Source organism: Trichosurus vulpecula, chromosome 2 (assembly GCF_011100635.1).
Source record: "Trichosurus vulpecula isolate mTriVul1 chromosome 2, mTriVul1.pri, whole genome shotgun sequence".
Taxonomy (NCBI): domain Eukaryota; kingdom Metazoa; phylum Chordata; class Mammalia; order Diprotodontia; family Phalangeridae; genus Trichosurus; species Trichosurus vulpecula.
Window position 1 is genome coordinate 393,573,094 of NC_050574.1, and position 22,445 is coordinate 393,595,538.

General features: G+C 36.4%; 1 protein-coding gene across 1 annotated transcript in view; it reads right to left on the reverse strand.

Annotated features, from left to right (window-relative positions):
- OCA2 (OCA2 melanosomal transmembrane protein) overlaps positions 1-22,445 on the reverse strand; it is a 625,581-nt gene that overhangs the window by 382,286 nt on the left and 220,850 nt on the right. The window contains exon 14 of the mRNA XM_036747301.1: positions 14,745-14,877. Coding sequence (XP_036603196.1) covers positions 14,745-14,877 — 133 coding nt within the window. The remainder of the gene's footprint in view (positions 1-14,744; positions 14,878-22,445) is intronic.

The window sequence follows — 22,445 nt, forward strand, 5'->3', positions numbered from 1 at the left end:
AACCCCTTGCTAGCACTGGATTCAGGACCCTTTTGCATTGCCCATACACAGTTCCTACTTACAATCTCAGGGCAAGGAGAAACATTAGCATTTGCTAACACTAGAGAACAGGGGTCCTGGTCACAGTTACAGCATGGAGAAGAGTGTTTGACGTCACTCACGAGAGATCAGGGGATCTGGTTACAGTTCCAGGGCCAAGGGGATAGCTAGCACTTGTGGCTACAGAAAAACAAGATCCTTTCCTGGGTAAAGACCAACGCACAGGCCAGGAGAGCAGTGACCACACCTCTCAGATAATACCACCATGGAAGCGCTGAAAACCTAGACATCACAGAAATGGTTCTAAAAACAGCAGTGTGAAAAGCCTGAAGCTTAGGACAGTGCCCCTTCCATCCTGGGAGCAGAGCCTAACTTTAACATAAAGTTGAAGGTCAAGAAATAGGCTAGAAAAACAAGCAAACAACAACCTGACCATAAAGAGTTACTATGATGACAGGGAACCTCAAGACACAAATTCAAAAGAAGACAATGGTGTTAAAAAAATTACAAGCAAAGCCTCAAAGACCAAATGTGAACTGGACATAAGCCAACAAGAATTCCTAGAAAAGCTCAAAAAATATTTGAAAAATCAAATAAGAAAGGTAGCAGAAAAATTGGGGGGGGGGAAATGAGAGATATGTAAGAAAGTTATGAAAAGAGAGTCAGCAGTTTAGTAAAAGAGGCACAAAAAATACTGAAGGAAATAACACCTTAAAAAAAAAACAGATTTGCCAAATGATAAAAGAGACACATACCAAAAAAAAAAAAAAAAAACACTGAAGAGAAGAACTCCTTAAAAAGCAGAATTGGCAAATGGAAAAATAGGTACAAAAATTTACTAACAAAATGAATTATTTAAAAAGTAGAATTGGCCAAATGGAAAAAGAGGTACAAAAGCTCACTGAAAAGAATAATTCCTTAAAAATTAGAATTAGGCAAATGGAAGCTAATGGCTCCAAGAAACATCAAGAAGCAATGAAACAAAATCAAGAGACCAAAAAAATAGAATAAAATGTAAAATATCTCATTGGAAAAACAACTGACCTGGAAAATAAATCAAGGAGAGATCATTTAATAATTATTGGATCACCTGAAAGTCATTATCAAAAAAGAACCTAGACAGCATCTTTCAAGAAATTACCAAGGAAAACTGCCCTGATAGCCTAGAACCAGAGGACAAAATAGAAATTAAAAGAATCCCCCGAGCACCTCTTGAAGGAGATCTGAAAATGAAAACCCACAGGAATATTATAGCCAAATTCCAGAGCTCTCAGGTCAAGGAGAAAATGTTGCAAGCAACCAGAAAGAAATAATTCAATTATAACAGAGCTATAGTCAGGATAACACAAGAGTTTTATCTGCTTCTACATTAAAGGATCAGAGGACTTGGGATATGACATTCCAGAAGGCAAAGTAGCTAGAATTATAAGCAAGAATTACTTACGCAGAAAAACTTAGCATAATTCTTTGGGGGGGGATGGCTATTTCATGAACTAGAGGATTTTCAAGCATTCATGATGAAAAGACCAGAGCTGAATTAAAAATATGACTTTCAAATACAAGACTCAAGAGAAACATAAAAAGGTAAACTGGAAAGAGAAATCATAAGGGATTCAAGAAGATTTAATTGTTTACATTCTTATGTGGGAAAATGATAATTGTAATTCCCAAAAACTCTCATTATTAGGGCAGTAAGAAGAAGTACAGATAGACAAGGGCCTGAGTGTGAGTTGACTGTGATGGGATGATTTTTAAAAAATAAAATTAAGGGTAAGTAAAAGAGACATACACAGAGAAGGGAAAAGGGAGAAGAAGAACTCTCTCGCATAAAAGAGGCACAAAAGGAAGAGCTTTTACAGTGAAGGGGACAAGGGGGAAAGAGATAATGTTTGAACCTTACTCTCATTGAAATTGGCTCAAAGAGGGAGTAAGACACATTCAATTGGCTATAGAAATCTATTCTACAAGGAAGTAGGAGGAGAAAAGTATAAGAGAAGGTGGGACTGACAGAAGGGAAGGTAGATTAAGGGAGGTAGTTGTCAGAAGTAAAACAGACTTTTGAGGAGGGACAGAGTAAAACGAAAGAGCGAGGATAAACAGGGAAAAGGAGGATAGAGGAAAATAAATAGTAATAAAAACTGTGAATGTGAATAAGATGAACTAACCCCTAAAACAGAGGTGGAAAACAGAATGGATTACAGGAATGGGAAACATGTGGTCTCAAGGCCACATGTGGCTTTCTAGGTCCTTGTATGTGGCCTTTTGACTGAGTCCAAGTTTTGCATTATTAAGGGGATTTTTTCTGTAAAGTTTGTATTCAGTCAAAGGGCTGCATTTGAGGACCCAGAGGTCCATATGTGGCCTTGAGGCCACAGGTTCCCTGCCCCTGGATCAAAAACTGGAATTCAACAGCATGCTGTTGAAACATGCTTGAAACAGAGAGACACACATAGAATTAAAATAAGGGGCTAGACCAGAATCTATCATGATTCAACTGAGGTGGGAGAGAGAGAGTGCAGTGGGAAGAGGGGAGAAAAAGAGAGGGGGGATAGCACTCATGATTGCAGATAAGCAAAAGCAAAAACAGACTTTATTAAAAGAGATAAGCAGGGGAGCTACATTTTGTTTTAAAAAATGGTACTATACACAATGAAGTAATATCAATACAGAACATAGATGCTTCAAATGGTATAGCATTCAAATTCTTAAAGGAAAAGTTAAATGAAGTACAGGAGGAAGTAAGTAGTAAAACTACAATAGTGGAGATCCTCAACTTTCCCCTCTCAAAACTAGATAATTCTAACCACAAAATAAACAAGAAAGAAGTTAAAGAGATAAATAGAATTTTAGAAAAATTAAATATGATAGATCTCTTGAAAAAAGAACTAAATGGGAATAGAAAGGAATATGGCACCTTCATAAGCATTGACTCCTGTATTAGGGCATAAAAACTTCACAAGCAGATGAAGAAAAGCAGAAACATTAAAGTATCTTTTTCAGATCATAATGCAATAAAAATTACATTAAATAAAGGGCCATGGAAACATAGATTAAAAATTAATTAGAAACTAAATAATCTAAACCTAAAGCATGAGTGGGTCAAAGAACAAATCATAGAAGCAATAAATAATTTCATTAAAGAGAATGAAAACAAAGAGACAACATACCAAAATTTATGGGATGTAACCAAAGCAGTACTTAGGGGGAATTTATGTCTTTAAATGGTTACATCAATAAAATAGAGAAAGAGCAGATTAATGAATCGGGCAGGCAACTAAAAAAAGCTTAGGAAAAGAACAAATTAAAAATCCCCAATTAAACCCCAAAATATAAATCTGAAAAATCAAAGGAGAGATTAATAAAATTAAAAGAAAACAATTGAACTAATAAAGAAAACTAGGAGCTGATTAGTAAAAAAAATTAATAAAATTGATAAACCACTGGTTAACTTGAGTTTTTAAAAAAGAAAGAAAACCAAATTGCCAGTATTACAAATGAAAAGGGTGAATTCACTACCAATGAAGATTAAATTAAAGCAATTATTAGGAACTACTTTGCACAATCATATACCAACAAAAATCTGACAATTTAAGTGAAATGGGTGAATATTTACAAAAATACAAATTGCCCAGATTAATAGAAAAAGCAGTAAAATACTTAAATAACCCTATCTTACTTAGGAAAAGAACAAGTGATCAATAAGCACTCTAAGAAAAAATCCCCAGGACCAGATGGATTCACAAGTGAATTATACCAAACACTTAAAGAACAACTAATTCTAATACTATATAAATTATTTGGAAAAGTAGGCAAGGAAGGAGTCCATCCTAACTCCTTTCACAGGACAAATATAGTGCTGATATCTAAAACAAGAAGAGCAAAAACAAAGAAAACTATAAAAACAATTTCTCTAATGAATACTGATGCAAAAATTTTAAATAAAATACTAGCAAAGTGATTACAACAATATATCACAAAGATCATATACCGGGTGGTATTTATACCAGGAATGCAGGGCTGGTTCGATATTAAGAAAACTGTAAGTTCGGCATAAGTGACCTTATCAATAACCAAAACAACAAAAATCATATTATTATCTCAGATGCAGAAAAAGGTTTTGACATAATACAACACTCATTCCTAGTAAATACACTATAAAAAAGCATAGGAATAAAAGGAACTTTGCTTAAAATAATAAGTACTACCTATCTAAAACCATCAGCAAGTATTATCAGTAATGGTGATAAGACAGAAGCCTTCCCAATAAGATGAGGGGTGACGCAAGGGTGCCCATTATCACCATTACTACTTAATATTGTATGAGAAATTGTAGTTGTGGCAATGAGAAAGAATTGAAAGAAGAATCAGAAGGAATAAGAGTAAATGATGAAACAAAACCATCATTCTTTATGGATGATATGGTGTTATACCTGAGAATCCCAGAGAATCAACTGAAAAACTGGTTGTTATTTCAACTTTATTATTATTTATTATTAGTCATTTCAACTAATTTATTTTTGAAGCTGTTTATTAACAACTTCAGCAATGTTGCAGGATATAAAATAAGCACACATAAATCATCAGCGTTTCTACATATAACCAACAAAATACAGCAGAAAAAGACAGAGAGACTCCATTTAAAGTAACTGTAGACAATATAAAATACTTAGGAGTCTATCTGCCAAGACAAACTCAGGAACTCTATAAACAAAATTACAAAACACTTTTCAGACAAATAAAGACAGATTTAAACAACTAGAGAAATATTAATTGCTCATGGGTGAGCTGAGCTAATATAATAAAAATGACAATTCTACCTAAATTGATTTACTTACTCAGTGCCACACCAATAAAATTACCAAAAATTATTTTGGAGAGCTAGAAAAAATAACAAAATTCATCTGGAAGAAGAAAACATCAAGAATATTAAGGGAATCAATGAAAAAAATGTGAGGGAAGGTGGTCTAGCAGAACTAGAACTCAACTGTACTGTAAACTGTATTGCAAACTAGAAATCATCAAAATAATCTGGCACTGGTGAAGAAATAGAGTGGTGGGTCAGTAGAATAGATTAGGTACATAAAACATAATAGTAGATGACCATAATAAGCTAGTGTTTGACAAACCCCAAAATCCAAACTTTTGGGACAAAATCTCACTATCTGATAAAAATTGCTGGGAAAACAAGAAAGCAGTTTTGGCAGAAATTAGGTGTAGAACAAACATCTCACACCATATACCAGAATAAGATCAAAATGGGTGAGTGATTTAGACATAAAATATGATATAATAAGAAATTAGAGGAACACAGAAAATTTTACATGTCAGATTTACAGATAAGGAAAGACTTTATGACCAAACAAGAGATTAAGAGCATTACAGAATATAAAATGGATAATTTGGATTACATCTAATTTAAAACTTTTCACACAAACAAAACAAATGCTGCCAAGATTAGAAGGAAAGCAAGAAACTGGGGATAAGTTTTTACAGCAAGTTTCTCTGATAAAGGCCTAAAATCTCAAATACATAGAAAACTGAGTCAAAAATATAAGAATAGGAGTTAACCACTGATAAATGGTCAAAGGACATAAACAGGCAGTTTTCAAAAGAAGAAATCAAAGCTATCTATAGTCATATAAAAAATACTTTAAATCGCTACTGATTAGAGAAACACAAATTAAAATAACTTTGAGGTACCACTTCTTACCTAACAGACTGGCTACTATAACAGAAAAGATAAAATGACAAATATTGGAGGGGAAATGTAGAAAATTAGAAACACTAATGACTGCTGGTGGAGTTTTGACTGATCCAACCATTCTGGAGGGCAATTAGGAACTATTACTGAAGGACTATAAAACTGTGCATGCCCTTTGACCTAGCAATGCCACTACTGGTCTATATCCCAAAGAGATCAAAGGAAAAGAAAAAGGACTTATACGTACAAAAATATTTATAGCAGCCCTTTTTGTGGTGGCAAAGGGTTGGAAAATGAGGGGATACCCATTAACTGGGGAATGGCTAAACAAGTTGTGGTATATGATTGTAATGGGATACTATTATGCTATTAGCAGGATGTTTTCAAGAAAAAAATGGAAAGACTTACATGAACTGTTACAAATTGAAGTGAGCAGAATCAGGAGAATATTGTACAAAGAAACAGCAATATTGTATAATGATCAACTGCAAATATTCTCAGCAATATAATGATCCAATACAATTCTGAGTGACTTATTATGAAAAATGCTATCCACCTCCAGTGAAAAAAACTGATGAAGTCTGAAAGCAGACAGAAGTATACATTTTTTACTTTATTTCTCTTGGGCTTTTTGTCAGTATTTTATTTTTGCAATATTGCTAACATGGACATTTTTGCATGACTATACATCTTTAATTGATATCAAATTGCCTTCCTTCTCAAGGAGAAATGAAAAGAGGGAGGGGGGGAAAGAATTCAGAACTCAATTTTTTAATAAATATTAAACAATTTTACATGTGATTATGGAAAAAATACAAATAATAAAAATTAATAAAATACATAGAATTACAAAGGAAATCAATCATATTAGAATAGTTATCAAAATTATTTTTTAGATTCCCAGACCCCAAGTTAAGAACCCCTGCCTTAGGTGATAAATTTTTAAACCACTGAAACTCTGAGACCCTGGACTAAGATATAGTGGGACTGCAACTTGCATTGGTATGAGGAATTATAATATTAATGGAATAGGAAGATCTTCCCCCTCCATTAATAGGCCTATGTGACCTGCTCTGTGCTTTGGCCCAGCTCAAAGCTGTGATACATCCTGAGTTACATAAAACCAATTGGGGGAGGGAAGCTTGCTTAGGGGCTTGCTTATAGGAAAGCTTTCACGCCTTTTGGTACTGAGTTGATTAGGCACTGAGTCATGACGGTTGTGATATCTTTTGGCTCTGAGAAGTGTGTGTGTGTACGTATATGTGTGTATGTGTGTGTGTGTGTGTGTGTGCGCGCGTGCGTGTATACTCTGAGTTGGTATCTTGCTTTGGGAGGAGTTCACTTATGAGAAGGATCTTTTGATTCCCTGGTTGAGACTCTGAGCCACCATATGGTCAGAGCTCCCGACTGCTCAGATGTAAAGGCTCTCTCAATCTAGTGATGTATGTAAAGTATATAGTAATATTGCTTGGATCAGGCATTTAGAGCCCTGTCTGTTGGTCTTTGTGCTAATTTCTCTGCTTGTATTTTTCTCTTCTTCTATTTTCTCTGACACTCAGGGTGCTGACCTTTCCCCTGAACTAGTGAATGTAATTAAAGTAAGACTGTTGACCCCTTTAAAAGCTATTTTTCCTTTAAAAGCCTATCAAAGAACCTGTGCTAGCATGTCATCCTGGGTATGCTAGGGTGCTTGCTGCTACAGAAACAGAGGCAGCTACATGGTACAGTGAATAGAGCCCTGGAAAGATAATAAGGAAGAGTTGAGGTCAAACCTGGCATCTTACTATCTGTGTCACCCTGAGCAAGTAAACAAGTAATTTAATTTCTGTCTGCCTCAGTTTCCTAGGGAGAAATAATAGCCCTAGCCTCGCAGGGTTGTTGTGAGGATCAAGTGACATAATATTTGTAAAATGCTTAGTCAAGTTCCCAGCACATAGTATGTGCTTAATAAATGCTTGTTTAAAAAAATAAAAGTAACACCTATAATAGCAAAGCCACAGTTTTTGAAGTATGCACATCTTCACAATTGCCACCTACTAGAATGGAAACTCCTTGATGGTAGCACCTGTCTTTTTTCTTATATTTTTCTCTCAGTGATCCTTACATAGTAGGTCTGCTAAATATAAAGGCATGTTATATATGATCACATATCTGTAGCAAACCCCAGGGGTCCTATCAATCTACTTATCTTATACTTAAAGAAACTGAGATCTGGTCAGTAGGCTGTGAAGTCCAACCTCTCTCATTTTACAGATAAGGAAACTGAGGCCCAGAGATGCCTTGTCCAGGCCCATACAGGTCCTAAGTACCCAATGGAATTATGAAGCCAGGACTGCCTGATAAGTCTAGCCGTCAATCTACTACCCTGTGCTGCCTCCTTTCCCAACCAGTACTACCTTGCTAACAATCAGATACAAGTTACAAGAGAAGAGCTGCCTTGGAGGGAGTGAGCTCTTTTTCCCTAGAAATATTCAAGCACAAATGGGGTGATCCCTACTGCCAAGACTGTAGAGAGGATTCATGCTTCAGTTAGGAATTAAACTAAAATGATCTTTGATACTCCTTCTAGATTTGAGGGTACAAAGTTCTGTGCGCCCATTGCTTGTTATTATAAATTGTAAATTTTGTATCTAGGATAAAAATATCCCCCAGTGGTGACCAATTCAAGATGCAAGGCATTGCAGCCCATGAATACAAATATACCTGCTGAGAGTCATAGTCTCCATCATAAACAACGGGGTACTGCCCAGGTGGGGGAGGGGAGGAAACAAGAATATCCTAAGACTTAGAGAGCAGGCTGGAGGAGGAAGGAGGCAATAGGATTTCTGTCACCTTCATGGCCTTTGACCTTTTTCTTTGTATGTCCTCCTTTACAAGCCTTGAATTAAGCCAAGCCAGTGTAGCCCCTGAGACATTTTTTCCTCTCTAGTATTCTCAGAGCCTAAACAACCAAACACCGTTTTAGCCATTCTGGGTTAACCATTCAGCATTCAGTTTAGCCTGAGTTATGTTTAGTCACCAAATCTTGCTTATCTCTTCCTTGACTGTCCAAGGTCAATGTAACAGCAGTCTTCCCTGAGCGATTTGTTCGTTCAAGACTTTCTTATCAAGAATATGAGTTGATAGCATTTGTATCAGATGCAATTTTTTGGTCCCAACTAAATGGTTACCCATCTCAAAACTGTTTTTTGTCTGAGTCTGTTACCATAGGCTTGAATTAACTTCAGAAGTTCTTAGATCATAGATTTAGAGCTGAAGGAGCTCGTGTACTTCACTGAATCCAATGACTTCATTTTAAACATAAGGAAGGTGAGGCCTAGAAACTTGCTAAATTTCACATAGGTAGTAAGTGGCAGAGCTGGGTTTTTAACTCAGGTCCCATTACTCCAAACTCAGTATTCCAAATTCAGTTCCCCTTAGACCAGAAGTGTCAAACACTTCCTCATGTTGAATTGGCGAGTATCACTCCATAGTGATTTTTTAAAATAAATAAAAATGCAATAGAAAATAGAAAATGTCAATATGTGGTTTTCTAAGTCAACAAGCGAACATCAGGGATCATTACTTACTGTTTAGTGGCCCACTTAGTACCATGCTTGGAATCAGGAGGACCAGAGCTCAAATCTAGCTTCAAATACTTAGTAATTATATGACCCTGGGCAAGTCACTTAACCTTGTTTGCCTCAGTTTCTTCAACTATAAAATGAGCTAGAGAAAGAAACAGCAAACCACTTCTGTATCTTTGCCAAGAAAACCATAAATAGTGTCATGAAGAGTGAGATGAGACTGAACAACACTTCTATTTGAGCTGGACACTATTGTCTTCAACCACACCAAACTGTCTCTTCTTTGTTTTGGAACTGGATCTAGGCAACCAAGCTGTATTAGGTAAATTACCACTAAATTTCCACAAATCAGAATTCATGAACATCCACGGAGAAGAAACCTAATGAACTACAATTTCTAAAACTCTCTCTTTTTTTTAGTATCACTACTAGTTCCAGAGAGAGGCAAAGAGATGTAAGCAAGTCACGTAAAGCAACAGGGTGGGATTCACAAAAGGAAATACTTATTTTAACTAAGAATATTGCTAAATCTCTGTGCCCTATTTTCCATATCTAGAGAGAGAAGTAATAACTATACTGTTTAGTCTTCAGGGAAAATTAATTGAAATAACCAGAAACTGTTTGTCAGTCTAAAGTCCTATAAAAATGCTTAAAAGCAACAAACAAGTTGATGCTAAAATATCAAGTCCTTATTAACCCATAGACTCCCCAAATTGTTTGGGTCAATGGTCTACAAAATATTCTAATATAGATAAAAGTTGAATTCCCATATGAAACAATTAATGAAAGCGCCCTCAAAACAAGGTCCTTCAAAATGCCTCAAGACCAGAAAAATCAGGACATCACTAAAGTTGCTTGCCTGAAACTCCAGAAGCCCAGCTGATTGCCAATCAACAACCAACATGTCAGATATTTCGTTGATTAAAGCAGGTGCTTCAAACAATCCATATCAGGTTATTACAGAATCAAAGAAATTAGAGGTGGAAATGGCCCATTAAGTCATGCTATGGCCCATTAAGTCTTCCTTCCTGCTTCTTCCAACCCAGGCGACTGGAGCCCCCTTCCACGAAATCTGCTTTTATCAATCACCTTTTCATCCATTTCAAAAGAAAATTTAATAAATAAGGGGAGACCTCTGCATTTATTTTCATTGAGAAGCCACTGATTAACCTCTTAGCAGTGGAATAGCTACTGATTGGAATAAAGCAGGGTGAACAGGCTGATTATAAGAATTCTAGATCTGGTATTATTAAGCAAATAGTAACTGATTATAAATTAGGACACTAATCTGAATGAAAAATTTATAAGTTTCTTGAAAGTTTCCAAAACCTTTTTATCCTTCAAAAAGTTTCTTTTCAAGTTAACAGCTTGAGTTCCCCTGTCTTGCATAAATGTCATTTATTTTGAGGATTGAAAGAAACTTAGTATATGGAAAAGACAAAAATGGTACTTTTATTTTTAAGTTTTTTAGGGGATCAGGATTGTATTACAATTGGACTAAAGGCCATTACAAAAAAAAATGCCCAAACAAAGAATAAGTACAACAGAAGGCAAAGGGTAGAAGTTTTGAGATGGAACAAAATGAAAGCTTCTAAACTTACAAATATTTGGTACTTCAGGTTTTTTTCAAACAGATCAGGGGAAAATCAAACTGGACGCCGCATAATTAATGTTGAGATTGAATTGATTGGTGGTTCTAAATCATAGCATTAGCTATGATTTTTGAAGCAATTTAGAGAGATTAATGAATATATGAACCTGCTAAACAATAAATAATTATTTTTCAAGAATTAATCTCCAGCGGATGCTTGGAATAATCCCAAGAGACATACCAAATGGTTCTTGACCAAGGGAGCAGGCAGAATAAAGACCTTACAAATGGAAGGTTCTCATATTCAGGGGCCTTACAAATAGAGATTTATGCGAATTGATTCTTTTTAAATACACAAGACGTCAATTACCAAAACAGACACTATGCAAATAGGTGCTATCATCATTAGGATGTCATTTCTCCAAGCTAACCTATGAACCAGACCACTTTCAGTTACTAATAGCATCTTTACAGGGCAGGACCTAGAAAGACATTATCATTGCCTTTGGCCCTACTTAGGGATGCCTGTATTTGCATGCGTAGGTGCTGCCATCGCTGTCTTGAAATGGGTAAAGGAAAGGGAATAAAACACTGAAAAAAAATAACATGATATCATTTCCATGCTCCCTTAGACTCAGAAAAAGGTTCATTTGTTACTGAGGTATACAGGATTCAGGACAGAATTTTGCAGATAGACTCTCTACCACCCATATTCATCAAATAATTTCTCAACTCTTCACTCAATTTTGCTTGTGTAAATACAAACTTAAACAGATGAATTCATTATTATCACATTCTAATTCTAAGCCCTCCATCAGGATAATAATTACAATTGAAAAAGGAAAAATTAAAGAAAATTCATTTCACTTCAAATATACAACTCACAGGTTATGGAACCACTCCAGATGCTGAATCTAAAAGAGTTACACAATGAAAATAGGTCATGAGATTTAATTGTCATGGAAATCTAATTATTACAAAAGGGCACATTTTGATTGGATTGGGGTTCAGAAAGAAAAGCAAAAAGATTGTTTCAATCACCATACTAACAAATACCACCAGAAAAGTAAAGAAAAGGGCAATAGGAGAAAGGACTTCTTTGTTCGTCAGAAAGGTTGGGCCTTTACTACTAGGTAGGGCTATTTATAAAAAGATAATTATAATGCTTTTAAAGGTAAACCAACTTGACATTTAAATGAATAAAATTGGACCTAATAGCTACTATTGTCTTAGTATTGTGTAGCAAATTGAAATGCAGTTCCACTTATAACTTTTCCTGTTGTATTTCCTTTATCCTTTGGTGCAAAGGACTCCCTTCACTGGTCCTTCACGTTTTGACCTACATTTTACTGTCCCCTTTCATCTCCAGGATTCTATTGCCCTAAGAGTCATTCAGCATCACCTAGTTGAGCTGTTAATTGTTCTCTAAATACATAATGTCTGTGAACTTGGCCTGCCTTGCTAAATTGTAAGTTCAGTGGGGGAAAGATTCATACTTTTCTATTATTCAAAGTGCTCAAGGCAGTTTCCAGTACTGGGCTGGGTACTCAACAAATATGCTGAAATTACTCAGTGTGCCATTTTAAGAATTTCAGGTACATCCTATTTTCTTTACATTTGATTTCTATCATCACCATCATCATCATCTGGGACTCCAACCCAGTACCCTAACTTCCTAGGTAGAATCTACCTTACAGTGACAGATTTTTCTCCCTCACAAAGAATGATTTCCAGATGCAAATTTCAGATGATGACATGACTTCTGGGAACAAATTTCATACTCATTTAGAAAGCCATCCTTCCAGAACCTTGGGAAGGTGCGATCTGAAATGGCTCACAATTATGCTTTCTACTACAGCACAAGCACAGTCATCCCCAATGGAATGAAAGCTATTGTTTGTCCTTCAGTTTCTAAAAGGATCAATGACATCATGGGGCAACGTCTTGACTGATGCATGAATTGGATTTAAGTGAGGCAGAGTTGCACAAAGTCATCAGACTCACTCTCTTTTGCAGAGTCATTGAGGTCTAGTGATAAGACAAAAGTCAGGACAATTGGTGATGGCTTGGGATGCAGTGGATGACCTTGACATCTTTGACGTTTAACCAAACTCCAAACCAAAGCACTCCACAGCATCTGCTTCAGCTGCTTTCAGTCCATTGGAACAAATTGCCCTCAACCACACATTCTAATGAGGGAAGTCTTCACATATTTGGGGTAGACACCCCCCTAACTCACCAATGAGTTTGAGGTTTGTCAGTTACCCTCAACCTAGCTTAGCCTGTCTGCCAAGATGTTTTACCAAGGTGTGACCACTGAATATTGTACAGCTTCTTGGAGCCACAGATGAGAATTGAGCATCAAGTAGACAGCCAAGGTGGATAAGAAGCCCTGAAAAGGGCTCAGCGAGTCCTCACACCAGAGGTGCTAGTGTTCCTTGAACACCCATATACCCCATGAAATGAAAACTACTTTGGATAATCACCGACTGGTGAATCACAAAAAAAACTATTTAGACCTCTAACTACTAATTATGAAATGAAATCTAGGTATCTTGCTAAAAAACAAAGGGAAGCAATGACACTAGAGAGCTGGCCTCAAAACCAGGAAGACCTGGGTTCAACTTCTTCTGCCCATGATACATACTGGCTCTCTGGTCCAGGCAACTCTATAAAACTAAAAAAAAAGGTACCAACCTACACCAACAGAGACAGATTCCTCACCTGGGAGTTTCCTTTGTCAACAAAATCAAAAGTTGAGTACCTATCCACTAAAAATGAGGAGTAGACCATTAGCCTGTTGAGCTCAATAACAAATTAAAAACATGAAATAAAAGAATTAAAATTTCAAATTGCAGACCCTATGAACTCCAAAAATGACTGACCTCAAGTCATCTGAAGCCAAACTGAAAAATAAAAGAAAGCAAAGAAAATACAGTATTGTCAGCAACCATCCAAACTTTGGCATCAGAAAAATTTGGACATTATGCAAACTTTGGCCCTATCCCAAGGGAAACTGAGCATTTCCCAAACCGTCTAGATAGCTTGCAGGTTTTTGAACTGTTAGACCTTCCCAAGAAAACTTAAAGTAAGGGAAAATGCCAACTATAAAAATGACAAGAAATCTTCGCCATGGTTGAAACCATACAAGAGCATTTCAGGGCATTGCCATATTTAGAAACATGGGGATCCTAGGTATAAGTTATCCCTTTAACAATTTCTTATGTTTTTAATGTGTCCCCCAACTTTTATAGAGGGTCTATTAGTACAAAAATACTTTTACAAATGTCATCTCATTTGATAATACAGACCTAGGCTTCATTAAGGGTAGTGCTGTTTTACGTAACAAATCTGAACACTAACTAGTAGTTGAATTATGGTATCTTTTCTATTTTGGTCCATATTTAAGTTACATTTCAGCACTAGAACAATTGTTTGTCATATGGCCTATGTACCCTAGATTTAAATCATAGTACATGATTTGAACTATGAATGATAGACAATTGTATCATCACAAAGGATCTGAATGATGGTGTAGGACTTACTTTCTGGATTCTACTAATTCTATTAGAAAAACTGAAGAGGATATACTTAGGAAAATCAGGACTGATGGATTGAAAGGTATTGAACTTGCCTTGTAATCAGGAAGGAGTAGCTATCCCAACCTCCACTTATATTAGGCAAACATCTTGGCAGGTGACATTTATCTCATGCTCTGCCCATAATTTTATGTTACATTTTGGTGCTAAAACTCATTTTCAAAGAGAGTTAAATTAAATTAAATTACTTTCCTGTCGTCTCACAGGAAAAAAGCAAAGGTACACTCCCCCCACCCTCTCAAACTTACCGACAATCTCACTTGGTTCCTTATTGTAAAGCTTTTTGTTCCAGTAAAGGAGTCTCAGGAAAGGAAAGGAGGCCAAGAGTACAAGACAAATTCCAATGAACATGTGTGCTGTGAATCCAGCAAAATCCATTCCCTAAAGGTTAAAAAAGGAGAGAAAAATAGTAGACTGATCCTCCCTTTCTATATAAATGAAACGTTATTCCTCTTCAGTTATGTTTTATAATTCAATGACTATGTCCATATGATCACAGAACATCTGGGCAAAAACCAATAAGGATCAGTCATTTACCCAAATGTCTCATATGCATAGTAGCAAATATTTGGAGAAGTTTCTAGATACTTCACTCAATTTTTCATTTTTGCCAACAATTTCCCACACAATACCACACAAAACATTGGCTAGAAAGACCCTTGGGAAAGAATTACTATTGGAAAATTAACAGATCATTTTTAATCCATATATTTTGCAATAAAATAGACATATAAATATATGTGTATAAAACTATGAAAATTTACCTATGCATGTAGGTTTATATTTCACATATATAATATATACATGCGTATTTACTACACGTTTAGCATTTCAAAATATATACAACTTCATGAGTGTTGGTCCCACATCTACTAATGAAGATCACAACCCCTCCATGACTTATTAAATGATTTCTGAGTATGGTTGTTATCAAAAATCATCATGATATTGTGATCAGTGTTCTGCTGATGACCCATTCAAAAAGTAGTCTTGGACAATAAACACAAATCTACTACTAAAGGCTATATTGGAGGCCTTGCCACCTTGCTCAAGTGTCATAGTCTCTTGGAATTCAGGATTGTCTCTATGCTTTGATGAGACATCCAAGTAGGGCTTTGTGGAAGAAGAAAATAGATTGATGAGTGAGTGGGAGGGAGAAAGGAAGGGGAGAGGATGGGGGGGGGCACCGCTGCGGGGGGGGAGAGAGAGAGAGAGACACCCACAGAGAGACAGAGAGAGAGAGAGAGACAGAGAGAGAGAGAGAGACAGAGAGAGAGGCAACTGCTAAATTTTGAGTGTGAGCTTTTATACTTTGGAAACTGGCAAATTCTATAAAGCAGGATTTGGTTAATTGTTTTGTTGATTGAAAGAAAGTGACAGAGAAAATGCTAATAATACAGATTAAACTTAAAACTGTGTCACAAGTACATTTTCTTTTCTTGGAGAGCTGGTTGTTAAATGTCTACCAATACCCTCCTGAATAGATATCTTCCAATACACATAGTTATAAACTGTAAGATGAAATCTATCTTTCTTTTAGGAAGCTACATCAATTACCCAAGCCTTTAGTCTCCAGAGTCAATTAAGTCTCAATACCTTTTAATGAAAAGAACCAGCCTAACCTACATGGCTGGAGACTCTGGTAGACATTTCTCCTATTGCATACACATTACCTAGTCATCATCTATGTCCACATGAACACTGAAGAAATAGCTAGGTAAAATTTTCAATAGGGAAGAGTAATCAAGATACTCGTTACTGTCTGGTTCATATTTTGTTGTAAATGTCAATCAAATGAAATAGAATCTCTTCATTATGGTCATAAGGAACTGGGAATGTTTAATATGCAAGAAAGAAGACTTAAGGTTGGCTTCAAGTATATGAGGAAATGTCACATGAATGCAGGATTAGTCTTGTTCTGTTTGGCCCTTGAGTGCATTTGGTCAACAAATATTTATTAAGCACTTAATATGTACTAGAAACTGTGCTGAAATGTTAGTATACAACAAAAGCAAAAACACAGTCTCAGCCATCAAGAAGCACATATTCTAGTGGGGGAAAACATCCTGTAAATGACTGTGTACATAAAAGATAATTACAGAGTAGATGGAAAGTAATCTTAGAGGGAAAGCACTAGCACTGGAGGGGATAAGGAAGGAAGGAATGAAGAAACAAGCAAACAAACTAATGAATAAAAGAAGGGGGAGGGGAGGGAAGGGAAGGGAAAAGCATTTATTAAGTGTCTACTATGTGCCAGGTACTGTACTAAGTGCTTTTAAAATATTATCTCATTTGATCTTCACAATAACCCTGGGAGGTAGGTGCTATTATTATCCCCATTTTTCAGTTGAAGAAATTAAGGCAGACAGAAGTTAAGTGACTTGCCCAAGGTCATGTATCTAGTAAGTATCTGATACAGGATTTGAATTCCAGTCTTCCTAACTCCGGAACAGTACTCTATCCACTGTTCTATCCATTACCAAGCTGCCAAAGATCACTAAACTTGGAGTCAGTAGATCCAGATCTGTCTTTTAATAGTTGTGTGACTTTTAGCAAGCCACTCAAGTTCTTTGAGCCTCAGTTTCCACATGTGTAAAACAGAAATAACAACATTCACATTAGAGTACATACCTCATAGGCTTGTTGTGAGAAAAATATCCACCACCACCCCTTCCATCTGCATACTTCTTTCACTCTATTTATCCTTCTTAATTGTCCTCCATGCTGTTAAAGGGGTCTTATCTCCTAACCTAAAGAGTTCTCTTGTTTCTTAGATCTTTACCTTACTTTCCCTGTATTACTTAGATCTCTCTGTGGGATCAGTTTCTTTTGGTAGTGTGCTCTCTCTCTTTCTCTCTCCCTCTCCTTCTCCCTTTCCCCCTCCCTCTCCTTTTCTCTCTCTCTCTCTCTCTCTCTCTCTCTCTCTCTCTCTCTCTCTCTCTCTCTCTCTCTCTCTCCCTCCCTCCCTCTCTCCCTCCCCTCCCCCTCCCCTCCCTCCATCTCCCTTCCTCTGTCCCTTTTCTTCTCCCTCTCCTTCTCCTCTCTTTCTCCCCTATGATTTCATTGAAGAAATCATAATAAAGACATAGAAAAAAAATCACAAAATTGTGACTTCTAGAAGGAAATAATCCATGCAAATATCATGCACATTTTAATGTTAATTCTTATGCTAAGCTTTTTATGTAAATATATCTATGGGCCTCCTGCTGTTCTCCTATAACTCTAACTTCCTAGGGAAAGCCATTTCCTTAAAGGTCCTGTGTCAAAAAACCTTCCAGAACAAGACCGATATTGCTTTAGTTCTTTTATTCAGTCCTTTCCTACTTCTTTGTGACTGTATTGTTATAACCCTCCATGCATCTAGTTCTTTTCTTTTTGGCTCTACATACTTTTCTCCTCAATTGGGCAGAGAATCTTTACTTATGCTGAAAAAATGCCACTAAATAATAATAATAATCCACAATCATATGCCACTTTACCGGTTTACAAAGCATTTTCCTCACAATGGAGGAGAAATTAGTCAATTTCAATGTAAAGTGACAGTTACTGAAACTGAGATCTATTGAAACCTTATAAGAATCTAGTCCCATTTGGTCACAAATCTTTCTTTAGTAAAGAAAGTCATTCTGTACCCAGTTCAAAAAATCTTGTCTTCTAGCAGCAAGATGCTCAGACTGTTTCTTTATGAAGTCAAAATATTGAATCACTTAATTTTTTTAAATAGCTAAACAGGCTGGGCAAAACATCCAAATAAATTTTGGTGGAGTTTTTTTCAAGTTGGATCAATTGAGCTGGCCAGATATAGTGGCGTCTCTGAGCAAACTCACACTGATCCATCATGGGTCCATCCCTGGATCTCTTCTCTCCAGGGGAAGATAATAGAAATTGAAGTTACAAAGGACCTGAGAGATTTTCTCACCAATCCCCTTCCCTTACAACTAAGAAAATAGAGGGTCACAGAGCTGAAATGACTTCCTCAACATCACACAGGCATCAAGACAGAGCCTGGATTCCAACCACAGTCTTCTTACTTCAAAGCCAAGGCTTTTTCTCCTATGCCATACAGGTGGAATGACTGAACTTTATACACTGGTATAAACAAGCTTTTCCAATATTGGTCTGCCACTGTGGGTCTGGTTAGCCCTTGGCTTTGGATTTCAGTTTTTACTTCATTGGCTTTTGAAGTCTTCATAGAAAAGGCACTTTTAAAAACATTTTTAGCTAGGCATAATGGTGCACTCCTGTAATCCCTATTATTGGGGAGAGGGGAGGGAAGAAGCTAGGCTAGCAGATTACTCAGCTTCAGGAGTTCTGAGCTACAATTGGGCTATAAAGCCCATCAGTTGTCTGGTACTAATATAGCAAGTGGGAGTAAAAGGTCATTAGGCTGCCTAAGGAGGGCAGAACTAGCCCAGATTAGAAAAACAGAGCAGGTTAAAGGCTCTGATTGCTATCAATTTTGAGATCAGTCTCCTCGGCTATTGCACTTCCAATCAGGGCAAGATAGTCTCCGAAACAAAACAAAATAAAAACATTTTATTATGATCTTAATAACCATAAATAAAAACAACAATTCAAAAGAAAAGATAAAATGATATGAAATCTCTAGCACTTAACAGTGGTTGAATCAAATTATTCAAACTGATTGAATTGCTGGACTGAAAGAATAATCTTTAATGGTTCAGTATCAACTTGACAAGAAGTGTCCAGAGGGGAACCCCAGAATCTATGCTTAGCCCTGTGTTTTTTAACTTTTTTTTTTAAATCAATGATTGGTATAAAATACCTGAAAATCTTTTAAGCCATCGAATTTCCATTTTTTTTGTTCTGGATTACACTTGGAGGGGTAAGTAGAATGGGAGTGAGGGAGGGGGGAGAGAAGAAAAGATAACAGGGGTAGGGTAAAAAGGCTGAGAAAGAAAATAGTGAGTAAAAATAATATGGAGGGAAATTCACAAATAGTAATTATAACTTTGAATGTGGATGGGATATTCATAGCAGCTCTCTTTGTGGAACTGGAAATTGCAGGAATCCCCATCAATTGAGAAATGCTTGAACAAGTTGTGGCATATGGTTGTGATGAAATACTACTGTGCTATAAGAAAGTATGAGCTCAATGATCTTAGAAAGGCATGGAAAGATTTACATGAAATAGTGAAGAACAAAATGAGCAGAACCAAGAGAACATTGTATACAGTAATGACAACATTGTATTAAGAATGACTTTGAGCAATTAAGTCATTTTTACTATTACAAATATACAAATTAAAAATAAAGGATGTGTGAAGATAGATGCTATTTGAATCCTGAAAAAGAACTGATAAATAGAAGTATGTATAGAATAATTGTACATATATAGTATATATTACACACACACACACACACACACACACACACACACCTATTTGTGTATAATGGTAGCCATCTCTAGGGTAAGGCAAGGGGGAGGGAAGAAAAAAAGGGAAAAAAAGTAATTTACAGGATAACTTTGTTGTATATTTAGAAGTAAATGCAAGTTGTACATGGTAGATTTTCAGTTTCATATGCAATCATCTTTTTTTATTGTACTGTGTTATGGAAATGCTTGTTTTATTCCATAAATTAAAAATTAAAATAAAAAGAGGAAAATGCAAAAAAAAATTTAATTAAAAAAAGATTGGTATAAAAGTATAGGTGGCATATGTATACTCTGCCCTTGTCTGGTGACAGCTGGGATTTTTTTTTTCAGTTCTGGGTACTACAATTTAAGAAGGGCATTGATAAGTTGGAGAGTGGCCGAAGTAGGGTAGGCAGATTAGTGAAGGGATATGAATCCATGCCATATGAGGATCAGATGAAAGAAGAGGAATGTTTAACCTGGAGAAGAGAAGACTCTAGGGAGACAAGATAAACATCTTCAATTTTTTTGAGGAACTGTCATATATAAAGATTAAATGTATTCATTTTTGCCCCCAAAAGCAGAACCAGGCACAATAGATGCAAGTTACAAAAACAAAAACAAAATTTTAGATTTGGTGTAAGGAAACCCTTCCTGACTAAATCAGAGCTTTCCAAAAGTGAAATAGACTTCTTCGGGGAATGGTGCCCCCCCCCCTCCATCGGTCTGTAATGGATGAGCACTTGTCAGACATGGGAGTGCCAGGTTCTCTCAGGTTTGGGTTGGACTAGCTGCCTTCTGAGGTCCCTTGCAATTTCTCCAAAGCTGTGAAAATGCTTTCACTGTGCATCCCCTTCCACATCTGTTTTGATGCTTTGCTATCTCTGGCCCTTTCCTCATTCTTTCTTTACTTTCTTTCTGAAAGGGACTCTTCAAAGTAGTTTTGTCCTTGATAGAATTAATGAACCTGATTTCCTGTGCTATGAAAGGGGTAGCAAATAAACAATGCAGAGTGGCTCGGGATACAATCTCAAAAAGAGTTTTGGAAGAAAACTGCCAGAAGCAGGGCAGGCAGTTGCTAGAAACACTTAATGTCCCACTAAAGCAGGGGTTACTCCTGATGGGGGTGTTTAAAGTAGCAGAGCAATAATATTCTACCAGAAAAGTACACAAGCCCTTTGGCAGCTAATGAGCAATTCTCCCCTTTAACCAGACACTAAGAAGAGAATTAAAGAGAAAAGAAGTATAAATTATACCCTGTAAGAAAGCCATTCCTTTTGACTAAGACATTACTCATTCCAGGATCCCTATTTTAAAATGTCAATACACAGAGAAGAGGAAGAGAGAGGATTACAGAGAAAGGCAGTGAGAGGGTACAGAACACAAACTTTGCCTTCTGCCCAATTTTGCCTAAGTTCTAGCCTGATCCTGAGGAGGCATTCCTGAGGACTACTGCAAAGCCTTGTATTGATTTTCTTTATTGTTGTATAAATCACATATTTACTATTTATTTTCCCTGTGAATATTTTCAAAATTAATTTCAAAGCTTAAAATAATTTTGGAAGACTTTCCCTTCCTACATTAGTCTGTTAATGAACATCCAAGGAATGCACAATAAATATGCCTCTTCTGGGATGCAAATATCTGCCTGCAATCTCATTACAATGTTGATAGCAAGGTCTTATAAATTAATCACTGCTGCAAACACTTTTCCCTTGGAATTCATTTGTGACTTCATAGAGATAAGTATTGTCTTATCTCTTCACTGCTAATGAGTAAATAGAAGAAGCTCAGATTTATCCAGAAAGACTAGTCAGGGTATAGTTTTCCTGAAAGATAAAATTTAACCCTGAACTTCTGTGGGTATCATTTTCAATAAAAGGAAAGGAATTCTGTCTTCTCTAATCTGTAAAGCAATGAACTGGAGGTTAGAGATGTTACATTGGCAAAAGTCCAGTGACATTGGTCAGAGGGCTTATCCGAGGCCCTGATCTCATGGCAGGTCTGGATCTCTGATGGGTCATAAGAAAAAAATGAATTCTAAGGCTACTCATCCAAATGCCCTGCCTTTGGCCCATTACCACTAGATTCTAAATCTGGGAAGTTTCTACAGCAGCCTGTTAAATGACCTGAAAAACCATTGTGGAATACAGGGATGATTTAATATAAAGAATATAACTAGTACAGCTTTCCCCCTCTTCCCTCACACTCTGAATGACATGGTGCAGTACACAAGTGCACTTTTCAGGTCAGTTTCATTATTCCAATTTCAGTTTTATGCATTCAAATGCAAGACTCCAAAGGCAGCTTCAAAATAGCATAGAATTAATTCTATTGTCCTCCAAGAAAGGCAATGTGCCTGGGATTGCACATTAATACCAATTAGGTACTAGCTTGGGGCAGCTTTATAAAGATAAACCATAGCATACTCTTCCATCTGTGTCAGAATGTACTCATGTACTCATAAAAATAAAGAGAAGAAAAAAAGAGATGGGGCAGAGATTGGGAAAAAAAAGTCAGAAAAACCTTACTGGAACTAGCTCTTATGAAATACTTCTACTGAGAGGTCAAC